General features: G+C 41.4%; 1 protein-coding gene across 1 annotated transcript in view; it reads left to right on the forward strand.

Annotated features, from left to right (window-relative positions):
* Window positions 1-14573, forward strand: part of LOC143296103 (KAT8 regulatory NSL complex subunit 3-like) — a 131980-nt gene extending 117407 nt beyond the window's left edge. The window contains exons 8-13 of the mRNA XM_076607879.1: window positions 3687-3905; window positions 9671-9746; window positions 10806-10903; window positions 11218-11338; window positions 13730-13806; window positions 14547-14573. Of these exons, the coding sequence (XP_076463994.1) occupies window positions 3687-3905; window positions 9671-9746; window positions 10806-10903; window positions 11218-11338; window positions 13730-13806; window positions 14547-14573 (618 nt within the window). The remainder of the gene's footprint in view (window positions 1-3686; window positions 3906-9670; window positions 9747-10805; window positions 10904-11217; window positions 11339-13729; window positions 13807-14546) is intronic.
* Window positions 14574-22018: the final 7445 nt, after the last annotated feature.

The raw sequence follows: 22018 nt of genomic DNA on the forward strand, positions 1-22018 counted from the left end.
GTTATCACGTAGCACTATACTGGAGTAAGCTGTATAGGAGAGAGCATGATAGCAAAATTACATTTAACAGACTGTGATACACAGATGGTTTTAACCAATAGCTGATATTGATCCAACACTATCTTTTAATCACCACAACAGAGGACTAAGCACACTGTAACTGTGAGGCTATAGTATTGAGAGTCAGTGAAACACTGTAGCAGTACAACTGATATCAGCATGTGAAATAATACATGAATAATGAACAAGATGATAGAATAAGTGGCTGTAATATTAAATACTGGCAAACTGAGAGACCAGATAGTCAGTGCTCAATACAGTGATTAGAAGAACTATCATGGCTTGACCATTAAGTGCATTCAGCTAAAGGCCAGCGCTCTTACGTTTTAATTTCCTCCGCTGAACATGGGATAAGTAAAGCCTAACCTTCCTTGGCGAGAGCAAATGAGAAAGAACGCGTCATTCCAAAAATGTTCTAAAATAGTGAAGTAAACTATCAGCAAGTGGAGACGTCACTCACTGTGATGTTGAAAAGATTCAAATCTGCCTTAAACATATCATGACATGGCGATTATCTAGATCAGTCATAGCCGAGCTGTGACTACATGTCAAAGCAGTAATTGAAACAAGTAAACCAACCTAAGACAATATCAACATATTCATATGAACAACAGCAATGTCGGACAATTTACTAATCATCAACACATTTTAAACGGAGTACTTACAGTAGAATGTTAGGCGGCTGACTGTGTGTGCGACATGTGATGTGTGCTCGAGAACAGCACCTCGGAAAATGACGGGCGGTCGCATAACAGCTTACGTTTCAAATTTTAATTTTAAAAGTATTATGCCATAGAGTTACCTCAGCATGGCAGTGGTTGGACACCATCTCTGTAGTAAAACTGTCATCCACTTTACTGCATGTGCTGTGAGTTGAAATCCCCACACTGACAAACGATTAAACTAAAATCAAATATGCTTCTAGATGATTTAAGTGTTTGTATGTAAGCACAACAGACATAATCTGCCAATGAATGATACATAGATTTTGTTTTATAAATGTTTGGAGCATTTGTTTCGAATGGGCTTTGCATTTACAATTTGAATGGTGTCACGCATTCTGTGCAAGTCATTGAAGACTTGCAGGTTGGCTGTGAAAAAGGCGTCTGCTCCAGTTCGTGCATGAAGCAGTATTGTAGCCAGCTGAGCACTGGGCAACACTTAACATCTACAAACTGGGCTTCAACAGATTTGGATTCAGCACCCCCAAATCATGTGGCATCAACTGAAAAAAACCCACAACACTTACATATGACTCAAAACTAGAGGTATTCTGGTTATCGCTTGGACTTAAAAACTAAAAAAGGGAGAAGGAACAGAAAAAAAACAACCCTAAGGTTTAAGCTTTTCACTTACAACCGCAGACGTATCCAAGGTTTAGGGTTAACTGCATTATCTACTGCCCAGCCACTCGTTGGCACACACTTACTTTGCTCCAAATGGTGACTGCCTTGATAAGCATTGGAAGCAATACCTCAGCAAGTTTTGGCTTGATTTTGATGCAGTTTTGTGAAAAGAAAAGCTGTTGAGGAGCATGTCAACTTGGCTGCCAGGACGTACGGTACAGAAGAGATGGCTAGAATTTTGTTTGATTTTCTGCACTACATGGACAGTAGCAACTATGAAAACTTGATAGAAAATGAAGGTGATATTGTTGTTGATCAGATGAAGTGATTCTGGTTATCCTGGTGATGATTACATGCTACAAGTACATCAGCTGGAAGGCGACGGGGTCATGTTAGAAGTGGGTGTAGAAAAAAACAACATTATTTTAGCTTGAAACCTTCATTTTGGGGTTTTCATTTATTATGAAACCCTCCAGATGAAAGCTTCAAGCCAAAATATAGTTTACAGTGAGCTTTTGTGTTGTACTATTGTGTGATAGTGTTTGTCAGTGTTTGGCTGAGAGGGTGTATGTGGGGGTGCATGTGAATGTTAATGTTCAAAACATCATGAAAGTGGGGGAATCAACTTAATTGCACTTGATTGTTGTGTCTAATACATTTGCTAATATTCTTGCACCATTTCCACCCATAAAATAAACAAACTTGAATTTCCCTTTTTTTAGTCAAAATATTTTGTATGTTTTTTCTTCTGAAAATCCAAGTTATCTTTCCGTGATTGGGAGTTATCCTGTCAACATTGAACTTATGATGATCATATTCTCCATTCTGCAATAGCTGAGTGGTTAAAGCGTTGGACTTTCAATCCGAGGGTCCCGTGTTTGAATCTTGGTAACAGTGCCTGGTGGGTAAAGGGTGGAGATTTTTCTGATCTCCCAGATCAACATATGTGCAGACCTGTCTGTGCCTGAACCCCCTTCATGTGTATATGCACGCAGAAGATCAAATATGCACATTAAAGATCCTGTAATCCATGTCACCGTTCTGTCATTTATGGAAACAAGAACATACCCGGCATGCACTCCTCCGAAAACGGAGTATGGCTGCTTACATGGCAGGGTAAAAATGGTCATACATGCAAAAGCCTACTTGTGTACATACGAGGGAACATGGGAGTTGCAGCCCATGAAGGAAGTAGAAGAAGAAGAAGATATTCTCCGTTCGTTTTTCCTTCAAGAAAACATGCATTTTACATACTTTTGAGGATTATTTTATTTTTTGTGAATTTTTTTTAGAGGTTGGTGATTATTATGCAAAAATCACAATTAGCTCTTGAAGTGAAAGGGTTCATTCAAAGAATTTGATTCAGTTGTAAATATTTTGTTAACTCAATTAGTACTGCCAGTTAGCTACCCTGACTTTGCCCACAGTTTGTATGGGTAAGAAATAAATCGCCAAAAAGCAAATGTTAGAATTTATGAATTGAAAACTTCCAAACTGATCAGTTACATAACAAGTTAGTTGGGGACAAAATATAAAACTTCCTCCCTTCCTATGCTATCATGCATTGAGATGAAAGTATCCATATTTTTTTGTACACACACTGATGACTTGTAAATTAAACCAGGAAAGCACAAAGAGTTTCAAACAGATCAAATTCAGAACATTAAATAGCCTCGATAGGGTCCCTTTATCATCTAATTCTGTTGTCTGCCTTGTGACTGAGATGAAACTGGGTTAGACGCCATTGTTGACACACACTGTTCAGGTGAACCATTCACCTTGAAAATACCTCTCCTGCTCGCGAGCACAGCAACACACACTGCATTTATTGCTCGCAGTAGAGAGTGGAAAGGTCAGTTGAGATATTCTTAGCTCATAATGTCATTATGGAGATTAGGTGCCACTCCAAAAATTCTAAACTATCAAAGCCCTGATCAGGGCCCGTTGTCTGAAGTTGTGAACAGTAGGGCCCCAATCTAAGCCTTTCGTCCAGAGTGAGTTAAATAAACGTTTGCATTCAAATTATTTTGCCAGTTTCTTTGATAAAACTCAAAGCCAGTCATAATGTTGAGGAATGTTAAATAATGTTTGTTTAAAATATTTTTTGACATGGCAAGCATTGTTACTGCTACTCATAGACACAGTTTTGTTACTCTCAAATAATGAAAATGCTACTCTAAAGTTCATGTAAGGGTTGCTAGGTCAGCCTGATCAATATCTGTGTGTATGTGTGTGGATTGCAAATGTATTGAATGCAACAAATGCTGTTTGTTGATGCAGAAAAAGCTTCCAGGCAATCCCCTATTGCTAATTGCTCCAAGTGGCCCCACACAGAGCGGCAGTAGCCACACAGGACATGCCAAACGACTCAAGTTCTGGCAAGTCCACTTGAACAGCTTGGGAAAGACCATCCTCACCAACATGAGTGGTGGGAGTGGTGTCAGTGTGGTGTTGTGCCTTGAGCAGATGATTGGGGCTTTGCGTACCAAGGTCCTTGAGGTGAGTGGTAAAACTGAAAGCCTTGTCTGGAATTCTTTAGTTTGGATATCAGGATTGAATTGAACAGCACTGTGTTGGTTCAGTTGAAGATGTCAGAACGATGGTTCCACTAAATGAGGTTTGCTTTTCTTCTGTATTTTGAAAACAGATTTTTCTTCAGTTGACCACATTATGACCATAAGTCTTTCAGTGCTTGAAAATATTGTAACCACTACTGTCCCCTTACCATGAAATTTTTTTGGACTTGGGGGGTGGGGGAGGGGGGATAATAAGAAAAAGATCCTTGCATGAAACCCATAAGACACAAAAAAGAAAGTGATCTGAATCTGGGCTTATTTTCAAATGTTTTCTAAAACACATTGTGATTTGTATTTATTGAATATATTACATGATTATATTTTCTGAATATTTCTAAAAACAGCAGCAACAACAACAAAACAACAACAAACAAACAAAACAAAGAAACAAGCAAACTCACAAGCACTCAAAATGGAAACAAACAATAAAGATGCAATGAACCTCTGCCTATTCTTCATCAGAATTATCAGATTTATCCTCTGAATCATTCTCCAAGTTTTCTTCAAAACTCATTCATGATTTCTTCAAACATTTAAAAAGATTGCTAGTCTGAGACCATCATGGCATCACCTTTTTGAAGAAGACTTGTTTCAGTTCTTGGGAGAAAAAAACTATAACTCAACAAGAGAAATTTTTCCAATGTCCCTGATCAACACATGTACAGACCTGCTATTGCCTGAACCCCCTTTGTGTGTATACGCACGCAGAAGATCAAATATGCATGTTAAAGATCCTGTAATCCATGTCGGTGTTCGGTGGGTTATGGAAACAAGAACATACCCAGCATGCACACCCCTGAAAACGGAGTATAGCTGCCTACATGGTGGGGGTAAATAAACAAGACGATTACACGCGTAAAATGTTACATGTCTGTCTGAGTGTGTATGTGTGCATGCCTGGAATCTGATTGAATGATACAGGAAGCAAATGATGAGCGCCCATTGGCAGCCGTCATTCGGCTCTACGCAGGTAGGCAGCCCATGTTTGTAAAGCGCTTAGAGCTTGGTCTCACACCAAGAATAGGTGCTGTAAAAGTATCCATATCAATCAATCAATCAAGACTTACTTGTGATATATACTTAATCCATCGAAGGAATTAAGAAATAAGTAAATAAATGAACAAATAAGCAAATGAATAGAATAAAAACTCTGAAATGGATAATTAGGCAAAAAGACACTTCTGACCTTGACTTTTGACACTTGAATTTAAAAAACATTGTTCTGGCCAAAACAAGTCACTAGATGGCACACCTTGTTGAATAAAAATTGGATGAAAAACAAAAGTTTGCGATTATCCTTTACAAATTCCAGATAGGCCATATTGTTACCTTGATCTTTGACTAGATTCTTTTCACAGGTTGTTTTCACCATGACCAATTATTGTACCAAGTTTGCTGAAGACTATATAGAAGACCTTCTCCCTTTTTCATGCAGAAATGTTTCCTGTCAGTATCATATGCCAGGTTGTGACTTTGACCTATAAACACCGATTTTGATTTTATTTTGGGATTATGCTGTGCCATTATCCAAGTCACAAGATGATGTTTGGTTTAAAATGAATGCATATTATAATCTCTGTCTGGCTTTTTATATTTTGCCAAATAATGACATTAACCTGTTTCCTCTCATCCTGTCTTCCACATCATAAAGGGGATGACTTTAAAGGTCTTATTTATACATACCATCCTTCCTAGTTAATTTCCTATGCCACTTGTAGTTGACGAGAAAATGCCAACATTAAGGTTTACCACACACACACACACACACACACACACACACACACACACACACACACACAAATGTAACACACTATGCAATATGTATGGTGTGCTTTAAGTACTATAGCTTTTTGGCTTGCGTTCACATGCAGTATACATGTGACAGGAGAGGGATGCAGGGAGGGAGAGAAAGAGAGGGAAGGAGAGAGAGAGGTAATAAGAATTTAAATGATATCAAAATTTAAGAAAACATGTTGTTGTAGAGCAGCATAAAAACAAATACATGTTAAAAGGACACCCACCTGTCACACAAACAAACACATACACAAGCACACTGACACATTTATGGGTGTGTTTATCAGTGTGGCTGTGTTTACTTTTGTGAAGTGGATGAATGTCATTTTAACACCTCTCTCTCTCTCTCTCTCTCTTTCTCTCTTTCTCTCTCTCTCTCTATATATATACACACACATACCCCCTCTCTCTTTATATATATATCTATATATATAGATAGATAGATAAAGAGAAAAGAAAACAAACACGTCAATCTGTCAAATATTCCAAATTTTCGGATCGATCACGTTCCTTCCTCAAGGGATAACTTGTTTACATGTTACCAGGGTCACTCTTACACAGCTATTATGACACAAGCATGCCATGACGTACATGTTGTGATGCAATTTCACAATGCCAGGTTTCGCCCAGAGCCTAAGGAATTGCAATTGTCTATTTTCTTCTACTGTCAAACAATAAGTTCCTTAACTCACTCGGGACAGATAGTTTTCTCCCTTGCTTTTCCCCACAGACAGCCCATTTGTAAGGGGTTAGAAAAAAATCACAAAAAATACAAAACACAAAGGAACAAAATGAAACTTTCAGAACAGGTTATTGACATGCTGGGTTAGTTCATGCCAAAATATGAAAGTTCCTACCTGAATATGCTTGCTATATGTGCCATGTTGAAAATATTCCAAATTTTTAAGTCAGGATCACCTTACAGTCATATACTTTCATCAGCTCCATGAACACACAGTCACAGGGGAAAAGGTCTGTATATGCACAAAATAACTTGAATAAAGTGGGTATTGCTCAGTATTTTAAAAAAAAGTAAATTACAAATGATATTATGTGCAAATGTTACAAATTGTTACACATGGGAAATTGGAAAAAAAAAGAAAAAAAAAGAGCACACTGGCACACCGGATATTTCAGTCCCCAAGCACCATCTTCCTAGTAGTCAGTGTAGTTCTGCACTGAGTGGTATAATTGGAAGCAGGTGATGGTCTTGTTGGGTTGGCAGAGTTTGTCACAGAGGGAAACCCCACACTTTTTACACCAGTTGGGGGTCTGCCGAATCTGGACGTCCGGGTGTCTCCTGCTGCGAGCACTGCATACATGACACTTCCTGTAGTTCTTCCTGCCACTGGGGATGGGTGGCAGAGGGCAGGAGAAGTGTTCATTCTGCTTGCCACTCAGTCTGGACAGTGAAGACTGTATTGTCGATACCGCTCATTCAGGCTGTCCCCAACAGCGATGACAAAAATTTTCAGGGACATTCTACCCTGGTTCCTGTTTTTCAAGTAGATGTTGTACAGGATAGAAGTCTGAATGAGGGTGAGGGTGAAGAGATGGAAGAACAGCGCTTCATTTGTTATGAAGTGGTGGTGTGTCCATCGAGATCGATGATGACCATCGTTGTCATCCAGATGGGGGATGGGGGGAGGGTGGTGGTGGGGTGGGGGGAAGGATGCTCATGAGTCTATCTGTGAGTGCGCAGATGGCTGAATAGTCCAATCTGCGCACGAAATGTTCGCTGACAGTTGGGGCAGACAAAGACAGACATATCATTGTCAGGGAGCTTGTTTGCCCGTGACTTTCTGGCCTGCCTCTTCTGAACAGCTGCAGCAGTCCTGTTGGCCTCGCACAACTTGGCGCCTTTGTGCACAGCAGCGTGCCATTTGTTACGGTCCACTGCAGAATCCTCCCAGGAGTCAGGGTTGATATCAAATGCTTTCAGAGAGACTTTCAGAGTATCTCTGAAGCGCTTCTTCTGACCTCCGTGTGATCTCTTCCCTTGTTGCAGCTCGCCATAGAAGAGCCTTTTGGCAGCCGATGGTCTGGCATGCGCGCCACGTGTCCAGCCCAGCGAAGCTGGGACTGCATCAGGATGGTGAAGATGCTGGGAAGGGTGGCTTTTGCGAGCACCTCTGTGTCTGGGGGTCCTGTCTTGCCACTTGATGTTCAGTAGCTTCCTGAGGCATGTTGTGTGGAAGTGGTTCAGCTTCTTGGCATGTCGTTGGTACACTGTCCAAGTTTCGCAGCCGTACAGTAGTGTGGGGAGAACTACTGCTCTGTAGACCTTTAGCTTGGTCTCAAGACTAATGCCTCTTCTGTTCCAGACATTTGCACTGAGTCTACCAAAGTTGCACTTGCTCTTGCAATCCTGACATTCACTTCATCGTCGATGGTCGCATTTCGTGACAGTGTGCTGCCAAGGTATGTGAACCGCTCCACCGCACTGAGTCTCTGACCGTTGACTGTGATGTTGGGCTCAACGTAGGGTTTCCCTGGGGCTGGCTGATGGAGAACTTCAGTTTTCCTCGTGCTGATGGTAAGGCCGAAGTTCCTGCTGGCAGTGGCAATCTTGTCGACGCTGAGTTGCATGTCAGCTTCAGATCCAGCGTTGAGGGCACAGTCATCAGCAAACAAAAAGTCTCTGATGATGTCTGTCATGACCTTCGTTTTTGCTTGAAGCCTTCTGAGGTTAAACAGCTTGCCATCTGTTCGGTACTTTAGGCCGATTCCAACATCGCCATCTCTGAAGGCATCAGTAAGCATTGCAGAGAACATGAGGCTGAACAGCGTTGGAGCCAGGACGCAGCCTTGCTTGACACCATTTGTGACAACAAAAGGAGCAGATGTTTCGCCATTGTCCTGGACTCGAGCCTGCATGCCTTCATGGAATTGGCTGACCAAGGAAATAAATTTCCGAGGGCATCCGTACTTGGCCATGATCTTCCACAGTCCCTCTCTACTCACGGTGTCAAAGGCCTTAGTGAGGTCGACATAGGTGGAGAACAGATCAGCATTTTGCTCCTGACATTTCTCTTGCAGCTGCCTTGCAGCAAACACCATGTCGGTGGTTCCGCGCTCTTTCCGGAATCCACATTGGGTCTCAGGCAAATGACCTTGGTCAAGGTGTGCTGTGAGGCGGTTTAGTAGGATCCTGGCAAGTATCTTGCCTGCGATGGAGAGCAAGGAAATGCCCCGATGGTTATCACAGGCTTGCCCGGTTCCCCTTTCGCTTGTACAAGTGAATGATAGATGCATCTTTGAAATCCTTGGGGATCGTCTCTTCTTTCCACATGAGTGAGTACAGCTGATGAAGCTTCTCAGTCAGCACAGTGCCTCCATCCTTGTAGACCTCTGCTGGTATGGAGTCTGAGCCAGGTGCTTTGCCACTGGATAGCAGACGGGTTGCTTTCTGGGTCTCAAGAAGTGTTGGCGGATTGTCCAGTGCTTCGTTGGTGGGGGACTTGTGGGAGACGGTCTATGGCTTCATCATTTATGGAGGAAGGACGATTTAAGACACTGTTGAAGTGCTCAGCCCATCGTTTGAGAATGTCTCCTTCTCGGTGATCAAGGTATTCCCATCTGCACTGAGGAGGGGGGTATGATCCTGAGGATGTGGGGCCGTAGACTTCTTTTAAGCATAGAACCTCTTCATATCGTGCCTGTCAGCATATCCCTGATCTCATCAGCTTGTGCACTCAGGAGCCCACTTGTCCTGCATCTGGCGTAACTTTTGCTGAACAGTCCTGCGGATGGCATTGTACACATCCTTTTTTGATGTGGGACTTTGGGTGCGCAGGTGGGCTTGATGCAGGACGCGTTTCTCATCCAGAAGCTGCTTGATTTCATCACAGTTTTCTCAAACCCAGTCTTGTGCTTTCTGGTCATGGGTCCCAGGGGTCTCTGAAGGCGTACTATAGACTCAGCTCACGCAGGGTCCTCCATCAGACTCCACATTCTTGTGTTCAGAGAGGTGGATTCCAGGACGATCTTCCAGCAGCTCCACAAAGGACTGTTTGATGGGGATGTTTTCAGCTTAGCGATGTTGGGAGCCGTTTTGGAGCCTTCTGGCCTTGGGGGCGTCTCTTTGGGCTGGATTCGAATATTCAGCTTCGAGACTACAGAGGCGATGGGTCTGTCCAACACTCGGCCGCCGCACATGGGTCTTTGTTACACATACATCGTGCCTAGCCCGTTTCCTGACGATGACATAATCGATGAGATCCAATGCTTTGAGCGAGGTTGCATCCATGACGTCCTGTTATGGGTAGGGAGGCAGAAAACTGTGTTGGTTAGCAGCAGTTCGTGCTCAGCACATGTCTGAAGCAAAAGCAATCCAGTTGGGTTGCAGTGGCCCACACCGTGCTTTCCAATCACTTCCATCCCGGAGATGTAGTCAGAGCCAACTCTAGCATTGAATCCCCAAGAATGATGAGCTTGTCTGCTTTAGGGGGATGGGCAGCAATGACAGAGTGAAGGTCCCTCGAAGAACTTCGCCTGCACTTCATCCGGGTTGGTCATGGTTGGGGCGTAGGCACTGACAATGGTGAGGTGCTTCTGGCCAGATGCCAGTGGGAGTTCTTCTGTCATAAGGGCCTATCGTTGACTCCTTTGGGGGATTCCAGCTAGCTTGCTGACAAGTGCTGTTTTTACTGCAAAACCAACACCCAGCCTCACGTCGCTCTTTTCGCTTCCCTCGTCCACGTCCAGAAGAAGGTGTAAACCAGATCCCCGTTCACAGAGCTCGCCTTCGCCTGCAAGCCGAGTCTCAGCTCAAGGCTGCGATGTCGATAGTGTATCTGGGCGAGTTTCGGATGCAACTAGTGCTGTTCTCCTTTGGGGTCTGTCCGCGGTTATCTCTGTCCAGGAGAGTCCTTATGTTCCAAGCACCAATGTGAGAGGGAACGATCCCGTGATTTTTCTTTTCTTTCTCTTTGTTTTTGACCGCGTGGTGGGCCCCGCCACCCGGTTGGGGGCCAGGTAAGGAGCAGGAAATTTTTTGGGGAAAACCTTTTTCTACCCCTTTCCTCAGCCAGGGATGACAGTGCTCCTAAAGAGGGCGCTCAACCCAACGGCTGCCAGCCCACCCTGCCCGTCGACAAAACCCCAGGGCCTGGCCGCCTGCGGCAGGTCTGCGGCTGCGCGCCAGTGTCCCCACACCTGTCTTTTCGTCCTCGCCTGTCGCCACGGGACTTGGGGTGAAATGATAAGGATGAAATTCTTTAGGACTGAGACGCCGTGAGTTTTTTTAAAAGTGAAGAGGAGTTCCCAAACGTGCCCTCACCCCCTCTCCGGTCCCCCCAATTTCCCAGTGGCAAACAAATGAGACACGGGGGAACACGGTTTGATGGTGCCCAAGAATCCTTTGGGTGTCCATCTTGCTCTCTGCACTACAGTGCTTGCGAACCCCTTCCCTCCGTTAACCAAAGGGTTTCTTCCCGCAGATCCCCGGGATCCGGGCTTCGCAAAGGGGTAGACACCCCCCCGGGGCCCGCTGGGGCATGCACCGCACGTGGGCAGAGGCCGTCGGGGGCTCCCCTGACCGCCCCTTTTATGGTCCCAAAGGTTCTCCCCCCCCCGCCCACCAGCCCCCAGAAGGGGTGGGGGGAGTGCCGTTTTAGTCGTCGGGCAACCCGACCCGAACAGGTGTACTGGATTACGGTTACCTAGCAATCTAAGACCTGACCTGACAGGGTGTTATGAAACCTATTGGAAAAGTCAGAAAAGGGAAATAATTAAAAGCTTGATACAACTTACATAAAAAAATGTTGAAATTTTAAAAACAACCTATGAAGGATTTAGGAAAAGGGCCCAAAAAGTAATCAAAGCACATTTTTAAAGAGATTTTTGAAAATTTTGCTTTTGATGGGACATAAAAATAAAATTTTGGTGAAAAGCAAGATTCTACAAAGCACATTTCAAAGACTTTAAAAATTTTGCTTTTTGATGGTGACATAAAAATACAATTTTGATGCAAGCATTTTAAACCCCATCATCTCATTGCAGTAATTCCTTGTTGACAAGGAAAATAAGAGAGAAAAAAAAGAATTTTTGGTAATGTTTGTTTATTCATCGAAGCGGAAATCATAGAAAAGAGGGAATTTTTGAAATTTTGATTAGTTTCATTTATTGGAAAAGTTTCCCAAAACTGCAAGGGGATCATGTTTTTAAAAAATAACTGGAAATAATGTTTCCTTTAACAAAGCAGAAAGGGTGTGATAAAGACAGGCATTTTTTAAACTTAAATGGATATGTTTTAGATGTCTGATAAATGGGGAAGCAGAAAGAAGTAGTATGTTGTAAACAAGAGATCCACATGTGGCTTTTTCTACAATGACTTTTTCCAACACAAAACTTTCGTTTGACAAACACATTTTTCAGGGGTGATGGAAAGTTAATGTTTCGGTGGTGATGAAAGTATTTTTAAATATGGGCCTCCATAAATACTGTCAGCCCCTTCCTCCATCCACACCCTCGGAGGCACCACAGTGTATTCGTTTTTTTTTTAAGTATTGTTTAAATCAAAGGAATACATATTACCTGAAGACTCACATCTTTTTAACTTGTTTCTGAACGAAGTTTTTTCTTTTTTTCAGAAAAAAAGTCATCACCCTGGCCGCCCCCTTTTTTTGGGTTGGAGGAACTTGGGTGCTCTGGTTGCTGTCATGTAAAAGATCTGTTTTTTTAGTTTTCGTGCATTTATATTGGCTGTGCTGGCCGGCTGTACAGGTCATGGAAACTGAAGAAGGGACATTCAAAATTTTTTTTTAAAGGGTTGAAAAAAAAAGGTTTTTAAAGTTTTGAGTCACGGGAAAAGCCGTTTTTAAAAAAAAGGATCGAATTTTTTTTTTTTAAAGTGACTAAATTTTTTGTTTTTTTTGTTGAAGTTTGGTTTTGGTTTTTTGTTTGTTTGTTTGTTGTTGTTTTTTTTTGTTGTTTGTGGTTTTGTGTTGTGTGTGGGTTTTAATTTCCTGAAACTGAAAATCACTAAAAAAAGGAAAGGAAGGGGCAAGTCCTTGAAAGCTTTTTGGGGCGATTGGAAGTGGGGGGGATGGGGGAAATTAACCCTTTCAGTGCCAATTTTTTTGTGAAAAAGTGTTCTTCCCCTTTTCCGGGAAATTTTTGGGGATTCTGGGGTAATAAAAAGAATTCAAGAATTAAGAAATGGAAGGGAAATGGGGGAAAATGGTAACCTTTTACGCCAAAAAAGGGTCGTGAGATCGGGGAAGGGCCCAATTTACTAAACCCGGGAAGCAAAAGACTTTTCGCATTGAAAACAAATCTCCAGAAAAAACAACAAAAAAAAAAGATAAACTGTATTGCCTCATACATGACATTGCAACAGATTACTTAATAACCTTTTTTTTAAAATGGTGTTATATCCAAATAATGGAAAAAGGACTAGGCCCAAATATATAAGTTTTGGATCCCCACAAAATGGATTACCCTTGGATCTAATTTTTTACGGGCCCAAAGAACAAGCTATTTCGGAAAAAATTTAGAACCTCGATCATTTTTTACTGCCCAAATTTATAAATGCGTTTTTAACCCCTAGCTCCGCTAAGAAAAACCGGCACGCCATTACACTTCCCTGCCGGGGAATGAGATAAATGCACTGAAATTTTTTAGACTTTTTTGGGGTTTTTATTAGTTTGGGTTTGGGAAAAAAACTGGGAGTTTAGCTTGGGGAATCTTTCCAGATTTTTTGATTGCTAAAAACCTCTTCATCAGGGGTGTCCCTTATTGAAGATTTTAGTTTGGATTGGGCCAAAAAAGGGGGATAGGATTACGTTTCCTTTTTCGAGTGCACTGGGATCTTTCACAGAGCTGTTTGGGGCCTTTTTTTTATGAAAAAAATTTACATTTAGAAATGACAATACTATTTTCCTCTTCTGTTCCCAAAAAAACGTTCAAGCACAATCAAATTTGAATCTTTCTCAATTATTTTGTTTTCAGGGGTCTTTGGGGGAAACTGGATGCTGTCGTCGCCTTTGGGTTCCTTCACAGGTTTACTGGGCCTAGAGGAGGGGCTTGTAGTTTATTACCCTCTCTGGCCTCATAACAAAAAACTAAAAAATGCTTGCCAAAACCCAAAAAAAATTTGGGCCCCATATTTTAATTTGCATTTTGGGTTTCAAGGGGTTTGTTTCAGTTATAGTTGGTTTTAAGACAGCTTGACATTTTGTTTTCCCCAGAAAAAAAAAAATGATTTTGGACGACCACCAGGGGTCAAATTTTTGACATTTACACTTATTTTTATCTAGTATTTTAAAAACCCCAGGCCCTATATGAGAGATAACGTCAGGAAAACAGTACCTTTGCTGCCACAAACGAGATAACTCGTCACGAAATATTCTGACTTTTCCCGGGTTTGCATAAGTTCGTTGACCAAAATGCTGTAGCTTTTTTTGGGGAATCTTTCTAATTCTTTTATCTAGAAACACCATCAACGCATAGGGAGCCTTTTTTGAAAGTTTTTGGTTTTGGGTTTCGGTCCCAGTTTTGCCTGGGCCCCTCCCATGCCTCAACTAAATGTCGGGCTGCGCCATGCCAATCATGATCAGGCGAAAAACAAAGATTGCTTTTTTTGGGATGCTCAGAAGAATTGAAGCAAAATTTAAGGAAAGACAGTGGTGAAAATTTATAGGATATTGATAAAAATAAGGAGCAACAAAGGGCCAAATGCACTTCAGTGATGAAGCCGGGGTTTACTCTATAGAGACAAAGCCCGAATTTTTTGCAGGGCACAGTGTGAGCAAATTTTTGGCACCAGCCCAAGCGGCCCATAGAACTGGACTGACCTTTGAGAGGGGTGAAGGGGGGGGGTGGAGACTGAGGGGGGGGTGGGGCCCACATCCCTATTACCGAGAATCACAAGCATTTTTGACATTTCTTTTTTAATTTTTTTTTATATTGTGGTGGTTCAGTAATTTTTGTTGTGCGATTCCATTTTTCCCGAAAATGTATTTTAGTGCAATTACCTACAAAAAGTTTTTGGGAATAACAAATTGAAAATGGGCAAAAAAAAAAACACGATTTTAAAACAACAGCAGTCACTGAAAAAAAAATGGGGAAAAAAATGTGTTTTTTATCTTATTCTTTCCTTTTCAGAAAATTAACTTTTTAGGGGCTTTCTCCAAAACAAAAATACAGAATTTTTGGGAAAATTTTACCCGTTTTTGTGAAAAAACCCTGGCAAAAAATTTTACTTAAATCTTTTTTTCCTGGCAGTAAAAGGGTTAAAGAGGGGACGAATTAACTAAAAGCATGCTTAAATTTTAAGAAAAAATTAATCTACATGTCTTTGCCAATAAATTTTTCCAGACAGTTTGCACTGGGCACTGTGGAAATCATTTAGGGTATTTTTGTTTAGAATACTGACCGTAAAGTCATGTTAAAAAAGGGAAAAAAGGAACAGTTAAAAGTGAAACAGAAATTAACATATACCGAGAGTTGTTTATTAATTGACTGCCGCACATACCACTTTTTAAAATCCAATTTAAAATAGAAACAGATCCTGATTAGTTTAGCCATTGTCAAATTTCATTTTTGCAAATTAATCCTAAAGAAAAAAAACCCAAATGGGGTTTCCAGAAAAAGATTTTTGGCGGATGTTTACAAGTGTTTGGTGCTTTGTTTTGTTTTACAAAGCTCGAAATCGGTAAGATTGGGGAAAGTTAGAAACTTTTGACAGATTTCCCTATCATAAAGCGTGGGCTGTTTAGATGAAATAGTTTTCCCTTTCCAGCACCAGCAGTTGTTTAGATGAAAGCAAAAATAGTTTGGAACCAAAAAATTTTCTCATAATTTTACCACAAATCACAAAGGATGAAAGGGGAAAATTTTAATAATGCAAAAAGCCCCCTCCCCACCCCCCCCCCAAAAAGAAAAGAAAAAGAAAATAATTTTTAAATTTAATGTATGTAATTTGTGAGGCCAAAAACCAAAATAAACCCAAAATTAAAAATTCACAGTGTTTCTTTCCCCCCCCTTGCTTTTTCCCTGTGAGGGGGGGGGATCTACTTTTTACAACAGTAAAAAGAAAATGAATGTGTGTGTGTGATGTGTGTGTGTTTGTTTGGCTCCACATATTTTTCAGTCTTCATTCAGAGCAATTCAAAAGAAACTGAAAAAAAGAATTTAAATTCAATGAAAATATGACACCTTTGGTTTTTCCACACAGACGGATTGCAGACTTCGTTTTTGCAAAGACACGGGTTAAACAAACAGCTCAAAGAAAAAGGTTTCCATACTTTCCATTGGTTGGAAAAGAGAAAAAAAAGGTTTGCTTTTTTTTATTTTTTACATAAGTGTAAAGTATAAAACTCAAACTCCAATAGGAATTTTTTTGGAAAAATCGTTTTTTAAACTTACAAAATAAAAACATAATTCATTTTTGAATTGCAAAAAAAAAATTAAAACAAGGTTAGTAAAGAAAGTATGACTTGAATATTACAAATGATTATTTTCTTTATGAAATTTTAAATGATCATTTAAATGTTTTCCTCGAATACTGTATTGCTTTTTATGTTTTTTCCTTTTTTTTGCTTTTTTTATGCGTCTGTTTTGTCCTCCTCTCCTTTTCCATGTATATATTCCATTAAATTTTTATTGAATTTAAAATAAAAATTTAAAAAGAGAGGTAAATTGATTTTTCATTCTTTGTTACAAAAAAAAAAAGGGGGGGGGGGGGGGGAAAAAAGGGCAAAATGGCAAGTCAAACAACAAGCAGGAAAAAAAAAAAGAAAAAAAGAAAAATAAAGAAAGTTCGGGTTTTTTGTTTAGCAAACCAGTTAGCATATCAAATTTATAACAAAAACTAAATTTTCCCGTCAAAAAAGAACATACCAATGAAACACCAAAAATTCTGGTCCCTCTATCTGCTTTTCCACGCGGGCCCTATCTTTCTGACCTTACAGTGTTTACACTCCCCCAAAAATCTCCCCTTCCCCTGACTGTTCCCCTTTTAAACTTCCTCGTGCAAACAAAAAACCATGGAACTTTTTTTCTTTCTTTTTCTGTTCCTCCATCGGAACCCTGATTCATTTTGCTTTTTCGCTCACACAAAAACTATATTTTAAAAAAATCTATAATACCCCAGCTTCCTTTTCTCCAACCCACCTAGCAGCCACTTGGATGTATGTAGAGTGGGGAAAGGGGGAGGGGAGTGGGGGGGGGGTTTTTTGAGAAAGAGTGGCTAATGTTTTAGTTACTTGGAATATTTCCTTTCATGTAAAGCGCCCGACTCTTAGTGAGAAAGGGTTAAAACAACATATTATTATATTTTTATTATCATGGAACCACCAGTATTTTCTGATCTTTGATGTATGAATGTAAAGTGTGTTTGGGGGGAGGCATGAGGGGGGGGGTGGAGGGTTTTGGGTTTTTTTTCTGACCAGCAGTGTACAATGCACGTTTGGTATATCCTTTTTTCACAGTCTAAATTTCCCAAAAAAGAAAACCAGACATTAATTTCCTTTTTGAAATTGAGCGACAAAAAATTCGAAGCAAACTCTAAAAGATATCAAATTTAAACAAAATTAAAAAACCCAAACGTATTAACATAAGGACACTGTTTTCCCTTTTTTATTCATCCCAATCAGGGGTTTTAAAATTTGGGGGAAAGGGAAATTAAGTGTTTTTTAAACATCCCCGGCACAAAACCCGGTGGTTAAAAAAAAAAAAAAAAAAAAAAAAATCTCCCCAGAGAGAGTGCCGTACAGTAAAGCCCCCCCCTTTTTTTCTTCCTCAAGTTTTTTGTTTTTCCCATGAAATGGGTTTTCCTACTTATTTACCGGGACAACCCCAGCGCTGTATAGTTTGCCTGTAATCAACATTGCCAACGGTCGCCAACTTTCTTTAACAGGCTTTCACTGTTTGCATGCTGTCCCCCGCTTCACCAGAGGAGCTAATCACGCTGGGAAGGTAAAATCTGTCATTCCAGCAAAAACTTTAACTGTCCACTGGAAAAGGGGGCCAGGGGCGGGCAGCGATTTTTTTGGATCCATAATGTGAAAAATTTTTCCCCATGATTGACAACAGAGTAGCTGAATGTTCTTCAGGGAGGCAATTTTTAAAAGTAGCGTAGTAATAATCTATCAAGACAAAAGGGGCTGTTTTTTTGTTTTAAATAAAAAATTCCACACGACCTTCTGCCATGGGTAGTCAGAAGGGGGGGGTGGGGGGTGGGGGTGGGGGGGGGGGGGGCAGGGCCATGCTACCCCTCTCTTTTTTTGCAGATTTGGCAGCTCTCACCATTTTTCATCTGGGGTGAAAGCCTGGGGCCCCCACACCCCTCGGGGTCTGGCAAAACCTTGACAAAAACCTTGATTCCGTGTGGGATTCCTTTCAGCATTTCAACCTCAGTTTTGGGGGGGAAAATCAGTCTCAGCCAGCAACAGAGGTTGCTTTACAAGTCTAGCGAGCACACCAGTAAGGGTTCAGTTGTCTGGGGCATGTTTTGGGCCTTTTCTCTGCAATTTTTTTACATTTCTGGGGACGTGATGTTGCGAATTCCTTTTACCACAGTCTTTTCCGTTGCGGGAAAATTCATGAGATTTGGTTAACCCTATAAGACGAGGTACTTCAATCTTTGGGGTTTTTGCACACGGTGATGTTGTTTTCTCTTGGAAAGCACATAGTACAAATTTTTCCCACTTTATTCCATGTTGTATTTGGGAATCGCATGACGCATGCAAATCTCGGTCCTTGTGAAGTTCCCAATGTTCTTTGTCTCAGAAGTCAAGCGCGGTCTATTATCTGTCTCTGTGGGAAAATCTTTTTAGTGATGAATAAATTTAGAGAATTTTTACCGCCCCCACACCAGGGGGAAGACTGGGCCCGTACCTCCTGGGGTCAATCCTTCCAGATTGGGGTTTGTGGCAGGATAAGCGAGCTTGCCAGAGGGGGGGTAGTACTTTTTTGGAAATTTTTTGCTTTCTTGGCTTAAATGACAGCCCGGCTACCGGGCGAACCATGGTTTTGGTTTCCCTTGCTGCCCCAGCTGAATGAGGGGCCCAAAAAAAAGTGACCCACTGGCCCCTTTTAAGTTCTCTATTCTTCCTTTACTGGTCCCTCTTTCATCTTCATCTCCTCAAGCCTTTTTTTCCACACCTTTTTTTTGTGCAGTCTTTTTTGGCCCGCCATTTTCCGACGTGGCCCCTTTTTATGGGGGTTGGGGAAACCCCACTGCTCCAACACATCTCCCTTGGGTTTGGGCCTCCCTAACAGGGAACATTTACCCCTGGTATCGTGGAAACCCTTTAGGTGGGGGTGGGTCAAAACAGGCAGTTTTTAGGGGTGATTAAGGTAACCCCTGTATGTCCGTTTTTTCGTTCCCAGAACGGGGATGATCAGGGGGGGTAGAATCAGATAATCAATCTGAACTGTTGGGTATATCCCCCGAAACCGGAAAGGGTCAGGGCTGTTTTTTTTCGACCCGGGTCCAATTGGACACCTGAGATGGTAAAGGGGGACGATTTTAACCACCAGGACGGCAAGTTTTCTCCCTCTTTTCCCCCATGGGGCGGTCCCTTTTTAGGGGGGGAAAAAAAACAAAAAATGCAAAAAAAGAGCAAAAAAAAGAAAATTTCAGAACGGTTTATTACATGTTGGGGTATTATATAAAATTTAAAAAAAAAAAAATTTTTTTAATTTTTACAGTTTTCCCCCATTAGCAGAAAATAATCCAAATTTTTTTCCCCCAAACCACCATACCCATGCTCGCTTTCTGCACTTATTCACTTTCTTCCTGTCACCATCCCCTCTTCGATTCCGCCCCTTTGTTTGTTGCTTTTAAATATTCGGCAACACAAAAAATTGCCGTTGCTGCTTGTTTCGCTTTTTAACATTTTGGGGAAAAACCGCTTCAAAAGCCATTTGCTAACGGGTTCCATGCAGCAGGTGACCAGTCATGACTTTGTCAGCGTTGGGGCGAGACGGCCACACATGACAACGGGGCCCAAACAACCATTCGGGTTTTGGGTGACCCAGAAAACGCACTCTGCTTGGGTAATCACATTAACAGCGTGTATGGATTTTTTTTTTTGGGAAAAACTATCCTTCCCGTCAACCTAAAGCATTTTAAGGAATGCTCATGCATTTCCCCATCCAAAGAGTTAATATTCAAACCATGAATTCCAATTCAAACTTTTTCCCCCCCAAAAAGGGAAAGAGCAGGGGAAAAAAGAGACTCAGTCGTTGAGTTGGGGCTAGAGAGGCTTCTGGGGTTTTGGGCGGGGTTCATAGATCAGCCAAAAGGTTTCTGCTCAAAAGGCTGAAGTGTTTGGAAAGGGGTTTTTCATTGCCCCATCGAAGGGGGCTCTGAGGTTTTAGATCAAAAGAATTAGTGCTTCAGGGGGCCCGACGTACATCAATTATGTCCACAAAGGTTGGGCACTTTTTTTTCCATCTTTTTTGTTGCCCCATCTTTTTAAAGGGCATCAAGTGGGCTATTGCGGGAACATATTTTTGCATGCCATCACCTCTCGGTACTTTAACCTTTCCACCCAAACTATTTCAGTATTTGTGATTATTGCAAAATAATCACCAACCTCTATTAAAAAAAAATTTTTTTAATTAAAAATTATGCTTGAAAGTTCATACAAATAAATGTTTTCTTGAAGGAAAGTGAATGGAGAATAAAAGTATTATAACTTCAATATTGACAGGATGAGATAACTCCCAATCAGAGGAAGATAATTCAGATTTTTAGAAGAAGAAAAAATACACAGAATATTTTTTGGGGGAAAAAAAAGAGAAGAAAATTGAAGTTTGTTTATTTTATGGGGGGGAAATGGTGCTAGAATATTAACAAGTGCATCAGACACAACAACAGAGTGCAATTATGTTGTTTCCTGCAGGTTGTTTTAAACATAAACACTAGACATAGCCACTTCCATACACCCACACACACACCCTCCCACCCAAACACCCACAAAACACTATCTCACAATATTACAACTCCAAACCTCACTGTCAACAATATTTCCACATGAAGCTTTCATCTGGAGGGTTTCATAACAATATTTCCACATGAAGCTTTCATCTGGAGGGTTTCATAGTTGATGAAAACCCCAAAATGAAGGTTTCAAGCTAAAATACATGTATTGGGTTTTTTTCTATACCCACTTCTGACAAGACCCCGCTCCTTCCTGTTGATGTACCTTGTAGCAACTTGTCATCATCAGAATAGCCAGAATCACTAAAGTCAATCAACAACATTACTTTCGTTTTCTGTCACATCTTCATGATTGCTATTGTCACTGTTGTGCAGAAAATCAAACAGAATTCTAGCCAGCTCTTCTGTACTGTATCTTCTGGCAGCAATGTTGAAATGCTCAACAGCTTTTCACTTTATAAAATGGGGAAAAAAAAGAAGAAAAAAATGCATCAAAATTGAGCCAGACCTGCAGAGAAATTGCTTCAAACACTCAAAGGCAGTCGCCATTTGCAAGTGAGGTAAGCATATGCGAATGAGTGGCTGGACACCTGATTATGCAGTTACCCTTAAACTGCAGATATATCTGCATCGGAAATGAAAGGTTTAAAGGGTCGGCTACAACCAGGAACGTTACAAGGAGGAAGAGGTGTGTGGCATCTGCTTTAAGGCGTTCACTAGGGTGAGTGGATGGTCCATCCCTTTGGGTGAACTGTGGAGGCAGCCACTCCTTTTCTTCCAAGGACTAACCCTCCTGCAAGAAAAAAAAAAGGACATCCAGAAGTGAAAACAGAGCAGAAGATCCCCTTTTTTGAGGCAAAAAAGATTGTGGAAGTTGTGGAAGCCGTTTGCAGAAAGAAAATCTTCCTTTGTAGCATTCGCATGGCCCAAAGTCAGCGTCACTGTTCAGACAGTTCACAAGAATGCAGACAGGCATCCCAGTTAGGCAAACAAAGTCTTCAGCCTCAGGTGGATTGTGTTGTAATCCATCCATCCCCACCATGCACGGCAGTCTACGGGGCTGCTGAGCACATTTGGAAACCCTTTTGCAGGAGAGGCATGGTATCTGCCCCTCGTCCTTCCCCACGTCATTTCCCCCTCAGCTGGCGAGAATGCCAGAAAGCCCCCTCCCCACCAAAACCAAATAAGGAGGGAAAGCCTGCTGGCTCTACTTGGTTGCGGGTGGTGGGGGTGGTGGATGTTCTGGCTTGGCAGAGATTTATATGTCTCAAATTTAAAGGGAAACAGGAAAAGAATCTAGAAAGATACAGGTCACAAATTGCTTTTGGGTTTTTTGTCTGACCGTG

This window comes from Babylonia areolata, chromosome 2, assembly GCF_041734735.1.
Source record: "Babylonia areolata isolate BAREFJ2019XMU chromosome 2, ASM4173473v1, whole genome shotgun sequence".
In the NCBI taxonomy this organism is placed as follows: domain Eukaryota; kingdom Metazoa; phylum Mollusca; class Gastropoda; order Neogastropoda; family Buccinidae; genus Babylonia; species Babylonia areolata.